The sequence below is a fragment of the Corvus moneduloides genome, chromosome 2, assembly GCF_009650955.1.
Source record: "Corvus moneduloides isolate bCorMon1 chromosome 2, bCorMon1.pri, whole genome shotgun sequence".
Lineage (NCBI taxonomy): Eukaryota > Metazoa > Chordata > Aves > Passeriformes > Corvidae > Corvus > Corvus moneduloides.
The window spans coordinates 2,660,377-2,683,086 of record NC_045477.1 but is presented as its reverse complement, the minus strand read 5'-3'; the positions used below and the strand labels follow the sequence as shown (position 1 = coordinate 2,683,086).

Below are 22,710 nucleotides of genomic sequence, written 5' to 3'. Positions count from 1 at the left end.
CCTCCTGTTCAAGTTTGCACAGAGTTTAAGGTCCAATCAAATGCATAAAAGGCCTGTCACCAAGAAAGACCTTTAAAACACAGCACATGTAGCAGCAGTCGACAAGCTCGAAAATTGAAATCCTCATTGTAACAATTTTACCTGAAGCACATGAAGAAGTGAAGGAACAAATCAACTCTCAGTTTGTCAGCTCTCACAGTAAATTTATATCTTGCATTTTGGTCTCAAAAGTCTTTCTTTAGAGCCACATTTGTTGCAGAGAACTTCACTCACAATGTTATAATTTCAAGGTAGTGAGTAGAAGCCAAATAATCTCTGGATTGAGAGACTGCTGCTCACAGCTCAGTTATGGAGTCACTGACCAGAGCACTATCGTATGCTCTGTTTTAATCAGTTTATTAGGAACAGGTTGAAAACTAGTAAACATTTGTTCACTAGTCCAACAAGATAAAAATGTGTAGAAGTCCAGAAGATAAGAGCATATTACTTAAAATCAACTTTTTCCCCTCTTCATTAAACACATCTAATTTCAAAAGAGCCTCACGTCCACCTGCACCTAAGCTCATATAAAGTGAATTACATAGATAGAAATGATCACTCAAGCCAGAGAAAGAAGCAAACACCTCTGAAGACTTCAGAAGCATTAACTAAGCTACAATGCAGGAATCTGAACACAATCTTTTTGTTTCTGCTTCAGCTTTGCTCTAATAATGACACACAGCTGTATTTATGCCACTGAATATTGACGTAAAACGTGCCTCCAACCTGTGTAAGATAAGCAATGCATCTTGCTGCTTTAACATTAACTTTAGGCTCTGCTGACCTGAGTTTTCAAAATGTTCCACCTTACTACCCCCTTCATTTTCTCGGCCCTGAATAGCTACACACACAGCGTGTAGACCTGTTTCGTGTTCGCAATGCTGGAATTCCTTGCTGCCCTTTGATCATGGCCCAGTGAGTGGTAATTTTCTATGTTGAACATGTCACTTGGAAAAAAAAAACAACAAGAACAAACTGTTCCCAGTCTCAGAAATCTAAAAACAAAAAATCCACAGTTGCCAAAGTTATCTGCTTCTTATCAAGATCCATGTTTGGCACCAGATGCATTTGATTCATTCATCATTGTCAGTGTACTCGCACACTAATTATTTCAAATTGTTTCCTCAGGCAGAGGTCTAGGACAAATGCAAGCAAGCCAAAAATAGCAGTTATGAATAATTATGCATAATTTACCTCAAGGCCTGGGCCAGGCTATCATTAAAACTTCTTCTTGCCACCTGTGATCCCGACTAATTGTGGACTTTAAATTAGTTCAAGACAGCTTTTATTTTTTCCCCGAATACAATGCCCACATTTAACCTTCCTATTAAAAGTTTTCTGATGCTTTAAAAATTCCCAATAAAATGTCAACAAGGTTTCTTCTTTTTTAACAATGCCTTTGTATTTCACAGCCTGACAACAAGTTTGCTAACAGGAAAAACTTCAGAGACAAGGTCAGCAACCTCAATTTAAGACGCTGCCAAACAAGGTTCTAGGAAAAGCACAATTCCTCCTCCCCAACCTCAAAGTAAATCCTGATCCTCCAAAACTAAAGCTGTTTCAGTCGCTAAAACTTTCCCTACTACAGTTCTGACTCCTTCTTAAGGCAAGAAGAGAACTTTCACAACACTGATATTTCATACAGCAACCATAACAAATTGATAAAACACTTGCTCCTCCGAAAGCAGAAGTATCTGTTTAATTTTACAGATAGCAAACTCATTAATTCCAATGGGATCTGAAGTGAAGCTGTAGATGGTTTTGCAGAGCCTTATTCCATTCATTGTAATGAATGTACCTCCTACGTTCTTGTGCTGCTTTAACTATTCAAATTACAGGTTTAAAATAAAAACAGCTGAAAAAAAAAAGGAAAACCCACCCTGACTATTTCCAGCAGAAGAAATATGTATCTCATAAAAAAACCAAGTGTATGTACCAATGATAATATAATTCCTAAGCACTCTCCAGTTTGGGAGCACAGCACATGCTGCATTTTGAGACAACAGAAAGTGTGTAACAGTAGCCAGAGATATTAATAAAAAATTACAAGTGCTGCTTATTCATGAAAAACCATCTACAAATTCCTCCATTCAGGCACCCAAACATCAGACCTCTCAGGGACAAAAATATTCCACTGTTCAGTAAAAACAGTGCAAGACATGAAGGAACCAGACCAGCTAACTTCTGAACCCTTTGAACCTGAGGATATGTTTATATACTTTCTTTATTCAAGGCAACAAAAAAATATCAGAGCAGAGATTTAAAAAAAAAAAAAGTTAAAATATAAGATGTTATTAAAAAGAAAACACACAGAGGAAAAGATGAATTCAAGCTTTCTTCTGGATAGCTTCCTAAAACGTCAGTCGCAAAATAGCTCTGCTATTAAAATCAGATATTCCTAAAACATTAGTGAATTTTACACAGAATGATCAGCTCTGAAGCTGACACACACAGTTCTGCATCAGCACCAGACTTCTGGCAGAACACAAAGCAAGCTAACACATCCTAAGTTGGTGTTTATTAAGTTTCCTAAGCAGGAGAAGAAAAAATGACAGCAATCTCTCATCTCAATTCTGTGTCCAACTTCCCTGCGGTCAGTTCACTGTTATGGACCTTCTACCACTGAAGTCTGTTATTTACCAGTCTGCTTGTGTTGGTCATAAGGAGTATGGAAGTGCTTTACTACTTGTAGAATAAATAACTCTAGAATAGATATCTCCAGGTCCTTCAAGACTGAATTAATACGAGTTCAGGAATTCAAGTGACCTCCTTGACTTCTATTTTCCACAAGGAGAAAACAAAGGCATAAACTCATCTTTCAGCTCTTTTCTGTCCATCACACACCCCCACAACCCTTCTATGTGAGGTATAGACTGCTAAATGCTCCTCAAAGCACAAGTATTTTTATTATGAACAACTTTGAATTGAAAGCCTTGTTACAAGCAAAGTTTTCAGAACAACTAAAACTAATAGATAAACAACATCCAGATATTGCTTAGAAACTAATGAAATCTTACCATGAAACAAATTAATAAAATGGATTATACTACAAACAGTAGTATAACAGTAGATAACATCACGGTCATCTTAAATAAATTTCTCTCAGTAAATTTCATCAAAATAAGCGCACTCATTTTTCCAACTATGATTGCACTGAGGCTGTTGAATTATTTTTTCCCTCAATGCCTCTATTTTTTTTCCAGACAATGCTGCAGTCAAGCAGCTTTGTTTCATGTCTCTTCCATGTTACACCCTCAAATTATTTGTCATAAAACATCTGCTTTGAGCAAAACAGCATCTAGAGATAAAAAAAAAGAAGATAAAATCCTATTCACTACATTTGCAGAAGGAAGCAAAAAACCACAGGACAATGAAGTATCAGGTATTTATGACAAAGTGGAACAAATTCAGAGATGCTGTGAACTGTGGTGTCAATTACACACAGTGAAACACACATAATTCAGGGTGAAAAGAAACAAATAAGCAGACTATCCCCTCACCCCACCCGGCTGTTTTATTTCATAATGGGACAGCAGACTGCCATTTTCTTCCCTAGGAATGCCTGGAAAATTGCATTCCAATTCTGTGTGGCTCTGCTGCCTCCATGAACCACAGCCCAGACCCCAAGGTAGCTGCCGAGTGCCCAAGAGGGGACTGGGGGAGTTCATCCCGCGCAGGAAGCACAGGGGCAGGAGAACACTGGGCAAAGGGACAAAACCCCACTCAAATGCAAAATTTGTCAGTGTTTGACCTCCAACTGTTTAGGGTTTTTTATCTGCGAGCTAATTTTCCATTCTCATTTTTCCCCATCCATGCTGCAGTTCCTGAGTACAGTAAATCTTTCCCTTTTTTTGAGATTTATCATCTCTTTTAATACCCTGTGCTCTCTTATCACACTGCAGTCCTCCCCTGTAATACATTGTCCCTAAATTTCTCAAATGACATGAACTTTAACAGCTTTGGAAGTGATTGAAATACAATGTCAACTATTTTGTTCCGACAAAAATATTCTAGGGAGGCTCACACTTGTTCCTGACACAGAAGCAACAGGTGGGTCATGCAAATTTAAGAACAGAAAAAAATTATTTTAGTCTCAAACTCCAGGTCATAAAAGACACAACACCAATGATGATTTTTTTGTGATTTCCTCTGATTTATAATACACATTGACTTGATCATTAAAGGAGGTGCATAAGCAATTCAAGTCAAATACATGTAATTAAAATGCTAAAACTCAAAAATGTGATGTGACGTTGTTACAGCTGATAAATATATCAGCCATAAATATAAATATATCAGCCATAAACAGCCTACAGATGCTATGCCACAAATAAGAATTAAATATGGTTTTGTTGAGGTGTTACATAATAACATTTTAAAAAGCACAGTAATCCGCCAAGTTAAAATGCAGTTCTTTCTAAAATGATCCAACTCACCCATTGAAATGTTTAATTTTTGCTACATTTTCAGCTCTCTCCTCAGATAATTGCACAGAACTCAAACGATTGTATTTGCTGAACTGTCACTCTCTCTTGGGTCAATTCCAGCTACACTTCCAGCTGCTAAAGTAGTGTGGTGTCTTTTGAAAATTGCAACTTGCTTTTCATGTCCCTGCTTTCCACCTGTCACAGTGTTCCACTCCATGCAAATTCCATGGCACACTCTTACGCAATGCTCACAATTAATGATCCCAATTTGTCACAAAAACTCAAATATGTGGATTTTTTTTGCTGCAAGTTATGCTTTTGACAGACCTTTGGAGAGGTCTAATGACATATCTTACACAAAACTCTGCTGCAACTGTAGGTCCAATACCCTCTTAAATTGAGTTAATGATTATAGTGAAGCATTTCTTGAACACTTTGAATTAAGCAACAAAAATTCCCTCCTGAAGCTCTTTCCTGGTACCCAATTTGCTCTTTACAAAGACCACCATAATAAAAGAGCAACTCTTGTACTTTAGAATGTGCCACACCATATTAACGGGAGATTAAAGAACTTCTGCTCAGAAGTACATCACAGAAAATCTGAAAATCAAGTCCAGGGAGTAAAGCAACAACAGGTACACACATTGTTGGTCTCCAAACATGAAGACTCTCTGTATTTTTGAGACATGTTTAATGCTACAGAAAAAGAAAAAAAAAACAAAATTCAAATTTTAAAAGCTTAGGTGAAAACCTCATACCTCAGTAATTTTACTTTTTGTACCATTTGTTTAAAGTTAACTCTTACTTCATATTCCAGCAACTGGCACAAACCACGGTCAGGAAACAGCAAACTACTTTCTCATTAAAAATTACTGTCTTATTCACCTCCTCATACCCCCAAAATCTTTCACTTTTTCTTCCAAACCCCAGCTAGCATTTCCTTTTCTTAATTTCCAAAGAGATTATGCCAGTGAAACATACAGCATCTGTGCAATGCACACATTTTCTCTTGCTATTTATCACTAAACAATAAAGATTATTAATTTCATTTCAGAAAACAACAGTATTTCATATTAGCCAACTATTTTGAATACAGAAGGGTGGTGGAGGGAAGACAGTTCTTAGCTGTAAAAATAATCAAACCTGTAAAATTGTCCTGCTCTACATTTAGTATCAAAGCAACAGGAAAATTTCATTAAGTTAGGATTCTAGTTGTCACTACAATTTCACCCCCTTAGATTCAGTGATTGTCTGGGAAGAAAATGTGATTTCATTAACAATGTTTTTAAATAAGCGTTTTTTCTGCTAATACGGTGATATAACCATAGAATACAAGCGCTGTTCCTCTGAAATCAGCATATTAGTGCTACAAAAAAAGTAGTATAATGGATGTACTTGATGGGCTTGAACACCATGGGAACACCTTATGGCATGAGCTCACAAAGGGCAGTGTAACTATTTCACGTTTAGTAAGACAAAAATCTAAAGGAAAACTATTCTGTAGCATAAGGAATCATTTCAGACTGGAGCTGCTCAAGTTTACATCACATTTCACCACAAATTGCTGATGTGCAACAGTCCCTTCTTCTCCCTCAAGAAATACTGAGATGTATTACTGCATCTTCCTACCATAAATCAGGATTGGATCAGGCTTGTGATAGGGAACATCACTCACTGTCTCATCAAATTAAGCCGCCAGGATCAGAAATACTGTGACTCTAAGCTTGACAAAATTGACTGAACGTCTCCCCTGGAACTGTTGTCTGAAATAACACCCCTTATTCCTAGTAAGACATTCTAACCATAAAATGATTTTGTATAGTATGTGACTACTTTTCTTTACACCTCTGACAGATACTATTATGGGGTGTTTTTTCCTATTTCTCTGTAAAAGTGATATTTGAGGATATTTACATGACTACTATTTGCAACCACCCCTTAAAGCACATCTCAATGGATCAGAGAAATACCCAAAAAGCTCCAAATAATATCTACAACAGTTTTCCTATGCCTACCAGCACCAAATCCAGAGGTAATATCATCAAAACCGTGACTGACCTGAACATTGTGCTAATGTCCAAATGCTTTCCAAGTTCCAAAGTTTATACAATAAATTGTATTGATGTGGTTTGATGACTTTTCAAAGAAATTATTCGAAACTAATCAGAGCTGTAGAATAAAGGCAACAGAGCTTAAAGGAGACATAGAAAAAGTAAAATCAAATGGTAGAAGGTAGAGGAATTTAACTCTGCATACCCAGTAAAATTTTATACATGTAGTCATCCATTAAATCCTATTTTGTTATGAAAACTTCAGAAGCAAGAGATTTAGTGAAGACTTAATTTCTCAAAAGGAGGAAAGCAGTCCAGGCCAAATCATCCCATGTCTGTGAAACCAAACAAGTTGCCCAAAACAGCCAAGGGTGGAATGTTCACTTCTTCATGTTAATAAAAAAGGCAGGAAGTAGAGAAATAAGGAATAACCTTTAAGAGCAATAAGAAAGCAGTCAGGTTCTGTAAGGCAGATATCACACTGCACGTTGTCAATACACTGCAGTACAAAATCAATGACTATCAAATTAATTTCATATTCACTCTCGTACCATCAATCACAAAGAACTTGGTATCAATACAATGATCTGGTCTATAGCCTTCATTTGAATTAAACTGAATTCTTTCAATACTGGCTGTTTTCTTTGGGAATGGCAAGGCTTCTTTGGTTTGCGGTTGTTTGGGGTTTTTTTAACTCCCAGTAATATAAAAATCTGATTTCCATGACAGTCTTTCCCTCATTTTACATACACTGCATTTGGCTGCTCTGATACACCAGCAACAGAAGTTCTAGTTTAATAAATATAAGTTTCTTTTAGATGAGTCTTTTAAAATTAGCATGAAAACACTAAAAAATACCAACTTGTTTGCATGAAGAAAAGACGAGATTTGCATAGCAGGACCGATAAAAAACCTTGAACTAGCAGGACCTAATGCAACTCACAGATAATAAGTATCTACTGTAAGGTTATGAAATAGGTGTGAATGTTTTAATGCACAGAATAGGCTGCATACAGCATTAAATGTATATAATTTTGCAGAGTTATTTTTTAACTTTTTATCAGGCAAGAGTGTGTGCATGGCTATAAAAATTTCTGCAGCTGTGTGACCTTCACAAAAAAAAATGACCACTGAGAGCTTCTACTATGCCCATAAAATTTTAATATTTGAATTTTAATTCAAATATTAGAATTTTGCTTTATACTTTAATTTGAACAGGACTCTGTATTTATTCTATCCATTAAGGTATCTGCTGAACCATGGAAAAGGAGACTTAAAAAGAAAAAAATAAAAGAAAAAAGGGACAAATGCTGCTGTGGTGGGAGTCACTGCTTCAGGAACACAGCCCTGCGGAGAGAAAGGACAATGCTGTCCCACAGACCCCAGAGCATGAAGCAAACATGGATTCTCTTCTGGGTTTAACAAACAAGAGGGAAAAAAATTAACCTATAAACCATGCGTGTCTCTTTCTCAGTCTGCAGCTTGTTCATACATGATTATATATTTTAAAGATTGCATCCTTCATTTTTCTTTTTTTTTTCTCCTTCCTGAATTTCCTCTTGGTCTCTTCCTTAGTTCCACCTCCTTTTGCTATTATCTCTTATATTGTGATCTCCTGTTTTCCCCTACATCCCTGTTCATTTCAGAGCACAAAATGTCAAGTGGCACCAAAAAACCTAATACCAAACCATACTCAGTGTCAGCTAGCCCAGTATCATCTTTCTTGCATTACTCCTGGTTTACACATTTTCAGAGATTTGTGCACACTTGAAACAATGTTTTTAACCTAATTTTGGTTTTAGACAAACTCCACATTAATCAAATTAGTCTGGGTTACTTCTAAAATTCTTCACTTTTTCTTCTTGTTATTTGCCCATTCTCTCCCAGATAATACAATACATCCTTATTATTTATTTTGACCTTTTAGCATTCTTACTTTATTATCATTTTAATAAAGCCATTAGCCATTCCATAACCTTTCCAGCAGCACAGAATACCATATTCATTGCTCACACCAGCCATCAGTGGTTACTTATTACACTTTTGCACTCATTATGTTTTCACAACAAAGGCATTTACAGTCACGTTGAACCAATGATTCCTCTTCAGACACTCACTCCGCCTCTGTCCTTTCCAGCCATGACTTGGTCTCACAATGCCTGGCACAGGACGTGATGCCAAAATATAATTTATATTCATTTTGGTTCATGCATTTACAAAACACTACTCACATTTAGGATGCCAGAGGAAGGAAAAAAACTCCAAAACACAAAACCCTTATATTAACTTGTCTCTTTGTTATGTTCAGTGCAGGAGCATTACCTACATGAAGTCAAATTTTACTCTTAGTTACAACGGAAATTCAGCACAATTCCAATTTGAATATGAACAAGGCATAGAAAAAGAGAAATAAAACCCTGCCCTAAGTTACTAAATGAACTTGATTCCTAAATACAACACATTGCAAGTGGCCATGACAAAAGCTGTTTACATTTGGTCGCAGTACTGCCTTGAACTCAGCCAGGGAAGCAAGTTAAACAAACCAACATCACATTTGGCCGGTGTTTGTAAATACCTCTACCATGCACCAGTTAAAAGGCATATGGTTTAAAGGAAAGTTCACTTCCAAACATGTCAGAGACAATTAAATATACTTTTTTTAGTAAACATAAAATAGGGTGGCAGATATAACCCTGCAAATTTTCTGTACATCAGCATTACAAGAATCCATGAACCTTCAGGTCTGACACTTCCTTGCTCCACTGTTGAATCCTTTGTTTTTCAAAGGACATAAACACAAAAAATTACATATTTAATGCAAATTATATACTTAATAACAGATTATATTGCTCTTTCACACCTTCTATATAGGAATCTGCCGTTCTTCAGATTAAAACACAACTCTGAGTCAAGTAAAACTTTTTGTATTTTCTCTGGTCTGTCTTCAAAGTCACCACATTTCAGCCTCTATGACAGAGATTGCAGACCTTTCACTTTGTGTCTCTATTAATAGTGGTTTACCCCAGTAAATTAGCTCTATGGGTTTAATGCTGCCCTCCACCTTCTACATCAAGACATTGCACTGGTGCAGTCACATGCAACAACTGAATTTTCAAAATGTAGTGGGCAAGATATGTCAATTTTCCTAAAATTTTAAGAATGCCAACATTCAGCATTTACTATTTTCAAAATGTCTTCCATTCTTTCAATTTCTTGTTATATTTCCTTTATCAATACTTAAATACAAAAATCCCAAACCCTTCAGGAAGTCGGGAGTGGGGAAGCCCACAACCCACCCTCTGCTTGCTGCCACACAAGACGGACAATGCCCAACTTCCTCTTAAAACACTATTTAAATTAAAAATGTGACAGAGCTGATGTTCAATAAGGGGTTTGTTCCCAGATCTGGCCATCCCATCCTACCCTCTGTGCTTTAAAACCAACACCTGCCTTTAGTCACATGGGTATTTTTCAGATACTTCAGTTAGTTCCCAGTCTACAGGAGTAAGAATTCAGGAGTCCTGTGGTTCTGGCAAATCAATCCCATGGTAAAAGGAAAGCTTCCACCTGGGCTGCACATTTATTTTGTGCATTACCTCATCACCTCTGCCTGTCCTTCATCCACACAGCACTCTTCTACAAGATCTGATTAACATTCACCCTCTGGATGTTTTCATTGTAAGAGGATGTTCTAATCTGAAAACCATTTACTTCTGAATACACACTGCTGAATTACGGCGCCATAAGGAGAAGCGCAGCTCGGCTTCTCCTCTAAACATTTCTTCAGGCTAAAACACTTCTCCAGAAATGCTCTGCGGTTCAAACATTTATTACCAGGTTTCACAGCAAAATTAAATTACCACCATGGATACATTATGTTTATTAATAAAGTGTCACAGAAATATTAGTGAAAGTTAAACAGGTAACACAAGGCTATCAGGGAACATAAACGCTCAAGTTCCAGTAGCAGTGTTTGCTTTGCCAGGTTACACATCCCCTAAGTCTGATGGAATGCACTGCACATGATGCATCAAACTGCACAGTCAGGAAGAAAATTAACTTCTGAAGCTCTGGTTGGGATTTTAATTCTTGTGAAAAGTAGAAAAGTGAGAATCCTGTTTGTTTGGACTTTGAGTGAGTGCTTACAGAGGTGCAGAGTTTTGAAGAGGTGACAGGCACAAATGTCACTGAACCAATCTCTGAAATACGAAGTCAGAGTCTCAGGGAAACCAGGAGTTAACCCAAGCTCTCTCCCTCTCAAAGAAGCCAAAGGGTTCTGTCTTTTCTCTGGAACATGAAGGTTGTTGTGGCATCTTTATTCCCTATTGTCACAGGGGAGAGAAGCTCCAAGCCTTCCAGATGGAAGGCAGCAGAAACAGCCCCATAAGCAATTTAAATCCAGGTTGCTTTCTGGAGATTTCAATCTTGATCCTTCACTCACCCTCACACCTGACACCTCTCCACACAGATCTGAATGTTGAATGTCACCATACTCAGAGCTCTCACCTTCAGTTCAGCTGCCACGGTTTACTCAGCTCTCTATTTTTTGTATCCTGTTTACCCACAGAAAATGTTTGGGTTTTTTTAACAAACAAAAACCCCACAAACAAACAAAGATACAAACAAACAAAACCACAGAAAAACCAAAAGGAAAACAAAAAAAAAAGCCCAAAAAAACAAACCTCAAAACACTTAATTCCAAAAAGCATTTCTGTTACTGAAACTTAAACAAACAAAATCTCCCTTCTGGGTAGAAAATACAATCTTAAGAATTTTTGCCATCATTGAAAAAGCTCTTAAGATTGGAAAAGGTCTTGAAAACATTCAGATTTTAGACAAACATGTCTCCTTTTACAAGAGCTATTGATCACAAGTTAGGTTAAGGCCAAACTTCTCATTTTTAGGAGCTGTGAAGAAATAAGCCACACTATGCTGTTACCTTTCTTTTCAAGAAATCCCTCCAGAACCCATTTAGCTTACATAAATCCCTGGGTTGTAAAAGGAATGTAAACTAAACTGCAGTGTTGCTTGTGAAGTGTTTCTAGACTGAAACACTCAACCAGTTACACAGATAAAGCACCTACATCCTTACTTCATCCCATTCTTGGATATTTTTCCACCATCCTAGTAGAGGTTTTCCACATTAACCTTCCCATTAAGGAAGCCAGGATAGCAGTGAGTATGGCATCACACCTAACAGGATTGTTCAATATCAACTTCGAGGACAAATCTGTTGCAAAGACACAGGGATTGTTCAGTCCTGTAAAAAGGAAAAGCTGAGGAATGATCTCATTACAGACTGCAACAACTTGAAAGGGAGTTAACACAAACTCTCCTCAGTAACAGCAGATGGTCTAAGAAGAGAAAATAGCCACAAAATGTGCCTTGAGAAATTCAGGTTAGGCATCAGGCAGAATTCTACCCACTAGCAGACTTTGTGGCACTAAAACAGGCTGCCTGGAAGGGCTGTGGTATCTCCATCCTCAGACTCCACTATCCAAAACCAGAGCTGCTGACCTGGTAGAACCTGAGCAATAATCCTGCTCCGAGCAGGAGACCGGATGGAGTAAATGGCCTCCTGGCAACACTCCTGAACAACATTTTAATATGTCCCTGGTAATCTACATCTCTGAAAATAAGGCATATTTCAGCACAACATTTTAATGACGATTCTGATTGAAAAGTAGATTCTGATTTATGCCATTCTGCAGCCTGAGTCATAACCAGTACTAACATTATCGCCCTCTCCCATCACTCATAACTTTTGGGAGAATTAACTTAAACCAACTTAATTCACTATAATGCTTCTGTTGATATCAATGAAGTCTGAACAAGCACTAATTAAAGGATTAGTGGTCCAAATCTACCCTTAACATTCCAAGATAAACAACTGATACAGGATACTAATTCCTACCTTTCTACTCAGAAAGTGCAGCATATAAACGTCGACATCCAATTTAGAAACTAAGTTTCAGCTGCTGTAAACAGAAACTTTCCTCCAGATTTAAGAGATTCACTTTGGGGTTAGGCTTTTATTTTGTTTAAAAACACGAACACAGAGCAATTCTTTTTTTTTTTCCCCTGGAGTCCAACTAAAATCAATTGTCAGGCTCTTGAGGAAGGATGGTGTTGACTGCCCCTCCTCGTCTACTGCAAGAGCACACAAACCACATCGCAGCACAGCACTCATCCACACGTCCTCGGGCTAACACACAACCAGCAATCAAATCACTCCGCGTGTCCCAGCTGCCCTTTGGGGCCTCTGGAAACCCAACAGCTGGAAATAAAGTTCGAGGAATCGCTGTTAGGCAGGAAGAACCAAGCCACAGACACAGTGGCCGAATGTCAGAGTAAAACGCCGAGATTTCATCACCTCATTACGTGTAAGATGGTATCTACACACCGTGCAGAGAGCCCTCCGCACCGCACAGCCTTCACTGAGCTCAACCACTGATTAAAAGCAGAACATGAGTACAAAACACGAGTTTGGAGCAGAAGGTGCTGGGGTGAAACACCAAACCGAGGGCACCAAGAACCGAAACACCGGGCCTGGCCGTGATCTGGAGTCGGATGGTTTATCCCAAGGGACCCCCAGCAGCTGCCTAAATCGTGGCGAGCCTGTCCACGCGGGAGCGGGGAGGTGCGGGAGAGCATCCCGCTGCCCGCCGCAGGAACATCGCCACCTGCCGGGACACACCCCGGGAATGGCAGGCGGGATACGGCTTGGGAAGCAGGAGCGGAGATGGGAAGTGGGATGAGGCTTGGGAAGCAGGAGCGCGGATGGGAAGTGGGATGAGGCTTGGGAAGCAGGAGCGGGGATGGGAGGGCGGCAGCGGGGACGGGAGGCGGGATGCTGCGCTCGGAGCGAGCCGGGCTGCGCTGTGCCGGCTGAGCCCCGCCGCTCCCGCTGGTGCAGGACACCAACACCAACATCCCCGCAGGGCACTCCGCAGGATGCCGGGCGGCTGGGAGGGGAACAGCGAGGTGGGTCATGCTCCCACCATACTCATCCTCATCACACACGGCTCCGAGCGAGCCGCAGCCCGTCCCTGCGCGTCCCGCAGCGTCCCCAGGGCTGGCCATGCCCAGGCTGGGGTGAGGGTGGCCGGAGCACGGCGGGGAAGGAAGGGAAGGCGCTGTCCCTCTGGCCGGGGACCCCTCCCGGGCCAGCACTGGACGCTGCTCCAGCTCGCAGCGAGCCTTGGGAGCCGCTCCGGGCAAGTTAAAGCGGGCGAAATTAGGAAATTAATTAACACAGTCCTCAGGCTATTTTCACAAACAACTCTGAAAGACTGGGGGAAGAGGGAAATCGAGCAACGAGTGTCTCCTGCCTCGGAACATCCTGCGAGTCTCGCTCCTTCACCCTGCACAGCCATCAGTGCCCTTCGTGCCCACTTCCCAGTTCCTTTTAAAAGGACTTTATAGCATAGAAAACACTCTTCTAGAACTACAATCTCACACTGAATACGTACAGACATTTGGGGAAATAAGAAAGAAACTCCAGAATAAACCACCTACCCAAACTACTGAGACCATAAATAGAACCACAGCAAAGCTATCAGGAGAAAACATTTATGGGCATTTTAACAGGACACGTGAATTGCTTGTCTTGTGGACTTGATGTTATACAAACAGTCTTAAAACCGACTGCAGTGTGCCCCTGTGATAAATAATATTGCATTTCATGACAGTTCCTGTATTTACTTTGCTCTGTTCTGGTTTATGCAAATAAATTCAGCACAAAAGAATAAAATTATGAAGTGAGCCTTTCCTTACAAAATGAAAAATACCTCATGGCGATGAGACCATTTGAGAGAACTTCTCACAAATGGCCTGGATTTATGCTGACAGAAATAAAAGTCTGCCCATGAGGAGAATGATGTTGCTTCTAAGCTTTGAAAGTTAAAAGGGAAAATTGGAAGCTGAAGTATCTGCATTTCCAATTTTAAGTAAGATCTTTATTTAACTCTTGGAATAGAAGCCAAAACTTGCTCTTTCCTTTTTTTTTCTTTTTTATTTGAAACCACAGAAAACTGATACCCAACCTTCAGCAACTTATTACCAGTAAATAGAAGGACTGATGAGACTAATGAAATACAGGGAGGGTGTCCATGTATTTTTTTATAAAGTGTGGTATAAAGACATGGCCTTACTTTTTCTTCTTGTTGTTGCAACTTTTTTTTTTTTAATAGAAATCTCATCATTTGAAGTAACATAGTAAAAAAGTGGGGGGGAGAAAGCCTTTCTCCCTCCCTTAATAATAATCACTGAAACTAGCACAGTTTCTACTTTAGATCAACTTCAAAGCTGTTTCAAAAATGTACCAAAACACAGCACCGTTATGATCACACTGAATTTTTCAAATGAATGCAATGCAGACTGCAATTATCAAAAAACCACGTCTTAAGAGTATCACAGTGCTCCACATTTTAAAAAGGAAGGCATTTCTTTCTGGTAACAATTCCTAACAAGACCAGGGATGCATAAAAATCTGAAGTAATATGCTTAATGTCTTTTTTTTTTTTTCCCCAAAGCATTTCTCTTATTTCTTTAGTCAACTTCACTCAAGTTTTTTGATTTAAACTTCATTTTTAAATGCATCCAAGTAGCAAAAACAGTGTACAGATGAAACACAAGTAAAAGCCAGCTAAAGTACACCAAAAATACAATTTGTCACTGACTACTCACACACTGCTTCTGAAAATATCAACAAAACTCACATTTATTCAAAAAGCAGTCATTGATATAAAAACATTCATAGAATTAATATATTAATCTGGCCTATCTCATAGCTTTATATTGTCACCAGAAATACCTATCAGAAAGGGGAAAAAAATAGAGTACAAACAATTTTCTTTTTACTCATTCAGATTTTGTATAAAAGCAGTACCCACAAACTGAAGAAACCACCATTGCATTCTGATTCAAGGACTTGAGTGTGAATGAAGAGACTTTTAAAAATTCAAAAATCAGGCAGATTTTTAAATGTCCCTCTCCAAAGCAAAATCATTCACTTTACAGCAATACATTCAGAGAGTTTTATTCTAGCAGAAAGAAAACAAGAAGTCTAAAAATGAGGAAGAGCAGGCTTGATTACAGAAAACTGAGATGAAGAGAAAAACTTATGAAAACTCTTATTTTTTAATGCTTTCACTATTTCGAAAAAAGAATCAAATGAAACAAATACACTTTCACTGCACCCCAAAAGGACCTACTGAAGTGAAAAAAATAAGCAGATTAACAAAAAAAAATTATTTTCCCAATCAGCCACACACTGAAAGACGAAACAAAGTCTGTGAATCGCTAAACCAGAATCACAAGTGGTTCCTTTGACTTGCAAACGTCACAATAGTCTGCCTGCATTTCAGACATGATACACAACTCGTGGAAGGCAGGGTAACAGTATGAGGTTGTAAGGACACCAGAGCTCAGGCAAAACAGATAAATCTTGATTTTAACAGAACACATTGTTTTAAGAAGTACTGAGGAAATTCCACTGCTAATGGATAGGAAAAAGAAAGTATAAAGCACAGCATGTTTATTTTCATTTTTAAAACAAGGACTTAATTTTTTGTTTTACAAAGATATCTTTAAGTTTCAGGTTTTTGTCTCATACCAATTTTTTGATATCACTGGACTCACTTTGAAACTCCTTTTCACAACCACTTAGTGATTTCAGCAACACTGCCCACTTTATATACAGCAGAAGTTGTCAAGTTTGGTGTCAGACAAAAAACGAACACAGGCTAAGACATCAATCAGCATCAAAAGAAAACTAAAATGAGGCGTCTGATAAATTTTTGTATTTTTGTTGGCCAGTTTCAAGGTTTTTTGACAGCTCAGCTGCCCTGAGATTCTGCAGTGGTGTGAAAATATGAGACTTGTGCAAGAAAGGGAAAGTTCATGTGCGCAGCTGAGAGGGAAGGCTGAAGTAGACACAAGGAAATCCACTAGCACTGAGGACCTACTGAAAAAAACCAAATCCAAACCTTCCACAGCACAGGATGCAATTAACATCAAGACACAAAGCTGCAGGAAAACAAACCTTGTGGAAATACTTATTAATCTGCAAAACATCTTCTGCATAACAGAGAAACTTTCCAGTCACAGTGGCCTGAGAAACTGATTCTTGAACGCCATTTATTTGAGTGCACCTTGATCAGAGCCCAGATGTCACTCTGCACAAATTCTCCTCTACCTTCACCTAGTCACAAGGGACTGCTTATAAAAGTCAAGCTCTTCTGCAGTCATTCTGTCCATGATATCCCACAAAAAGAAAAGACCCAAAAGTTTTTACAGTGCCACACATTAGCCAACTATTGAAAGCAGAACAAATGAAGCCAAAGAGGCTGCCAGCAGCCTGGGTAGGCAGCGATGCAGGCTAAGGTGACAAACTACTTTCAGGCTTTTGAAATATAAGAAAGGAGGCATTTTCCTCACTTTCATTTGGATTTTTTTTTGATTCTAACCCAATTTTTGGTTGATGGAAAAACTCTCATTAATCTCAGTCAGGCAGGCTCTAGCCTGCCCAACACACCACCAACTATTACAGGAGCAGGGAATGCTATCCTTCTTTCCTCTAATACTCATGAACCAGTTTCCATTACTGAAATGATGAGCTTGATTTGTTCAAATCACCACCAAAGTTACCACCAAGAAAACGCCAAGTTATTCACACCAGATTTCAAACTACATGCCCAAAGTTTAGGTGCTGACTATGACCAGCTCTCAAAGAAATCCAATATTTGTGAAGAAACTCAGGGATTTAGGAAGCTTTTGAGATCAAAGATAGGATCTTTATTTTCCAATCAGTCTTTTAAATTTTGCCCGCATTTTACTAACTTTAGTCGTGTACAGAACACATTGCGGTTAGGTATTTTTTTTGTTAGGGCTGTTTCTGCTGTGGTTTGTTTTTCCTGACTTGGTTTGGTTTCTTTTTCAACAATTATCTCTTACATGACAGTAAAAAAATGCCACAGCATTCCCTTCTCTAGCTACAAGCAAAACAAGATAAGAGTGATTTCTCTGTTACTTTTCTACTGACTACATGAAAAAACTGTGCCCAAAATTTCAAGTCCATAAATTTGACTGATAAACATGTAAAGATTGAGTCACAAGCTGGGTGAGTGCAGAACGATGGATTGAGATTATGTCACGAATATATTTATTTTTTCAAATTTCCCAAAAAAAACCATGGAGCAGGAGTCAGACATCTTTCTCCCTAAAAAATGATGCTGAAACCAATACAATTCCCGCCATGAATATGCAGAGCAGGTTGTAGACTGTACTCCTTTTGTCCTATGTGAATTATCCATCACATTTCTATTGTATATTATTAAAGTGACTTGCTTTATCCCAACCCCCACATCTGTGCTGCTGTAATTTATGTGAATTACGGTTAATGATCATTTGCATTATGCTTAATCAGCATATCAATAATATACTCTGCACAGACTAAGTAGCTCTTCTTTCTTTCCCCTTTAATGAAACCTATAGAAATGGTGCTGCTGTTTGACTGATTGGCAACACAAAAAGGTTGCCTGGGCAGGTGCTGGGGATGGTGGCACAGGATAGAGGCCTTGTGGCTGCTGCCAATCATGCTCAAGCATCAGCAAAACCTGCTATTATATTTTTTAAATTCTGGTGCCTTGCTTTCTGGAGGGGCCAACGCTTTGGGCTGACGGGGCTTTAATGAGCTTGACCAGATCAGTGTTCCTAGAGCCAAGGCTGTGGCTGTGTGGGATGGCTCAAGGAGAGATCCCATTCTTCCAGGGTGATATTACTCACCAGAGTCTAAACCACTGCCATCACAGTGTGCTCATGTGGATCACACAAACTCCTGAATACAAATGAGCTACAAACCATAACATGAATATTCAGGAATTGCTGGAAAGCTATTATTACATATGCCCAAGTCGAGGGCAACTTGGAATAAAGAATGCTCGAATGCTGGAAACAAGAGCCAATCGATTTGGGTCATTTTGCCAGAAATCAATCAGTATCATGTATTAACAGGATAAAATTATTAACCTAGTAAGAGGTTTGTTAAACACTTCAGTTAAATTATTTTTAAAAACTCTCTAAGTCACCAGCTTCGGTGTAATGACATTTTATGTGAACACTGCTGCACGCTCGAGAGGAACTGGCACAACACCAATATTCTCATTTGTGAGTCACAGCCTCCAGAGCAGCTCTATCAGCTTTACCTTGTAAATCACAGCTCTGCTATTAGCAATCTTTCAATATGATGTGACATCTTTATTATAATGTTTTTCCACTGAAGTTTAAGTTCATATTTTAGTTAGCTCAGAGACAGACACAGCCATATTTACCAGGTTTAATTAATTGACTATAAATAAAAGGGCTGTAAGAAGAAGGCGCCTCTCACACAATGTTCAAGTTGTCACCATCTTACAGCAAAATGCCAATTGGGATAGGATAAACATTGCTATTTCTACACTTTACATTTATATTTCAATATGCAAGCTTAAAATTTCAGGGTATTGTGAAGACTACAGTTTAGAGCTTCAGTTCTCTTCCAAAAACAGTCACAGCATATGATCTACATTAATTTACTGCCATGCGATTTTTAACTAAGAATTTCATTAACTTGTAAGAACATCAGTGAAATTCCATGATTTACTTTGGCTTCGATATCCATGGATATGGCAGCAAATAGGAACACCATGTACAAACACACGCAAACAACAAGTTGGGCTGGATTTACCTGACAAAAACTTGCAGAAGCCAATAAAATCGGCTTTGACAGATCTGGGGGCCCTTTTAGGTGGGGTAATACAGCACATCTGTTTTACTTATAGCCCCCATGATACCCTGCATCATCCCCTACCAACTGCTTTAGGCATCCAAGGCAGGGGAGACACAGCTGCAGGGATCAGAGCAGCAGATCTGCACAGCTGCAAGGAGCTGAACAGAGCAGAAGAGCAAAGCAGAGGAGCAGCGGGAGCTGGGAGAGAAAGGCTTCACAAAAAAAAAAAAAAAAAAAAAAAAGCAAGTGAAAACAAAAAAAAACCAACCCTGATGAGCCAGAAACTGCTGGAGAGTTCCCGCTTGGACATCCTGTTTAGAGACGTTTCTTGTTGGGAAAAGTCAGCAGAAAAAGCCACTGGGAGGAAACATGAACCCTCTTCCCACTTCTTCCCCACGAGAATGGAACAATTTTATCCAGAGACATGGAGAGAAATCCATGCATAAACTCAAAAAATAAACCAAACCTTCATCCTTAAATAGTGCTAAACACCTGCATAATGCTTAATATCAAGAAGGCACAACTTAAACATTAGGAAAGGAATCCCATGAGGCAGAGATGCAAAGGCACTGTTACCACTGATTCTGTAAAAGTGATAAAGGTGAATTAACAGCTTGCCCAAAGGTACAAAAAAAAAGAAAGAACAGCAAAAGAAAGTCTCACAGGTGCCTTCTTTAAGCAAAGACTTGATGGCCCAGCCTTCTCTGAGAGCAAGGGCAGCTCTGGACACAGGGGTTTCAGTTTACCAGGTGGGTTTTTTTGTGTTTGAGGAAACAGAATGCAAGAATGCAAGAGCCACCCTGCATATCTGCACGATGTAATGCAGAAGGAGAGCCATGGGATATTCCTACACACACCCACGTTCCACAGGGACATGAAGGTGGGGAGTGAACACATATCAGCAGCACTAGACAGATACACACTATTTAGTCATCAATATAATGTTATAAAAAAAATTTTTTAAAAGAGGCTGCTGGCAGAAACTGCGTACAAATGATGGAGTTAGCAAACTGGAAAGTACAGATGCTTCAGGACTGCACTTCTAAATCTTCCAATACAATGCCTCGTTTCATTAGCTCTGGATACATGGCAAACAAAAAAACCAGCAACCACCACTAGAACATTATTTAGACATTTCTTTAGTAATATTTTACCTCATAATTTGAACAGTTCAGCAACAATTCAGCACAAATTTACAAACAAGTACTTACATCAGCCACTTATGTCCACACATTTTTCACCTTCCGCGACTTCCATCTGAACAAATTAGCAACTAATACCATGAAGCAGAGCCATGATCTCTTTTAGAAATACATTTTATGACAGAAGAAGGAGCAGTACCTAAAGAGAACTTTTTGCTGCTGTTGTTCAGTGCACCTCTTGCTTTCATTTTTCTCCATGAGGAGCGAGGCCTTCCTGGGGTTTACCTGCAGTGGGATACATGTTCTAAAGAGAAGGCCCCACAGCTACGTAAGCCATATTTTGCACATTCAGAGCAGACTATTTTTGCAGCTCCAAAGACCCAGCATTACTGCACAGTGTCCTCTGAAGAGGAAACAATGGTTAAATAGCACATTGGTCTGTAGCAGCACTTTTCCATTTCACACTCTAGTGAACTCACCCCATGTGACGGGTAGGAGATCCAGCCCAGCTCCCCTTGAATTGTTTTTGAATCCAGCAGATTAACTACAAAAGAAGACACAACGAAGAGGAGTGAGTTTTGTTTGCCTCTGCCCAGTTAACCTCAGCTACCCACACCCAGAGCCGCGTTTATCTGAGGACCCCGTGAGCCGTTGATTTGTTCAGGTGGCCTGGCAGTGAAGCTGCACAGAAGAAAATGACAAGACAAATGAAAAGGATCATCTTGTTTGGCTTAAAACACTATGAACAGCAGAGAGGGGAACTTCTGAAAAACAGAAAAGTGACAAAAAACAAACAATGGATCACTGGCTAAATTAATTGCAGCAGGGGGTGGGAACAGAACTCTTCTATCAGCTGCACAAACCATAGCGTTTTCCCCTTGGATGCCTGAAATTTGGGTCAATGCATCTAACTGCACTGGTGAGATCTGAATACTTGAATCATTATTTGATTAAAGGCCCTATTTGATTTGGCATCTATAATTTTCTCAGAATACAGGAATAAATAATGAAAGCTGATTAAAGTCCTTCCTGCAGTTCCTTCTTCCTTCTGATCTAATTTGTTCTCAGATTGTCTTGCAGTACCGTTCTCTAAATGTCATGTGTAACACATTAGATACAAAAGTAATTGTTACAAGTTCAGACAGGCCTACTTTTAAAGAGGGCCATCAACTGATTGCTAATCTAGCTGTTACCTCTTTTTTTTTGTGCCATGCAATAATTTTCACTGTAAGAAGGAAGATTTTATTTGTGAACAGTCTGACAGGCATTTTCCAGTCAATCAGATCTCAGTGGGTTTATACCTATTTTTAGACACAACAAGTATTTAAAATAAATACATACGTTCAAATTAAAGGATTTTCTTCTTTTGGCATTTACTTATTTATTTCATACAAGCACAAAAATAAATTCTCTTCCTCATCTTGGCCATACAGTCTCCAAGTGCTAGATCACACACTTCCCTAAGTAACCATTTCTTTATCAACATGAAGCAGAACAGGTGAATTTATACAAAATACTGTACAAAAAAAACCCAAAAAAAACCTCTATATATATATAAACTAATGAAGTATTAATACTCAACATGGCAACACTGTAATATTTATTATCTGCAGTCTGGGCTTACTCTTGTTGGGTGTGTTCACCAGCCCCCACACCCCCTTTATTTTTTTTTCCCCCCTTCAGTATGGAAATTAATGATAATGAGAAATGAAATAAATCTCACCATATGCTAGGAAATTTTAACACCTGACAATGACAGATCTATTAGAGGTGGCCACTGTAGCAGTCTGAGCAGCTTCAATTTCTATTTGTTAACCCAAAGGGTTGTCACTGCCCACAGAATCAGATAGCCTGAGCATTGGTGCTCCAAGTAAACAGAAGAATGGGAAGCAAAAAAACTGAAGGAGAATATCAGCTAAGATATTTGTATTATTTCATCATTCTCCTTTTAACTGCTGTTTAATTTTGGACACCACATTAAAAAAAGGGCTCTCTGAAGGCATTATTTTTACTGTTAATTAGGATGTACAGAAGGAGACACGGGTGTACAGGATTATAAATAAGACTGTGTCATAAAGAACCGTAAATATACATGTTTTCTACATTTGTGTGCACACATATTTGTGTTTTGTATGGATATATATGCACTGCTATACTGCCATGAATAAGCTGCCCTGCCATCTCTGTGGGAAAAATGTTTCCCCCTGCAGTTATACTCCCCTTTCAAAGAAAACAGTAGCATTGTTTTATCTACATCAATAAACAAAATATCTTTACTAATC

The 22,710-nt window shown here is 38.9% G+C and overlaps 1 protein-coding gene across 6 annotated transcripts in view; it reads right to left on the bottom strand.

The window, feature by feature from the left end:
- EPHA3 (EPH receptor A3) overlaps positions 1-22,710 on the bottom strand; it is a 186,785-nt gene that overhangs the window by 145,677 nt on the left and 18,398 nt on the right. For all 6 annotated transcript variants that reach the window (XM_032095521.1, XM_032095530.1, XM_032095483.1 and 3 more), the window contains exon 2: positions 20,908-20,972. In XM_032095521.1, the coding sequence (XP_031951412.1) occupies positions 20,908-20,972 (65 nt within the window). The remainder of the gene's footprint in view (positions 1-20,907; positions 20,973-22,710) is intronic.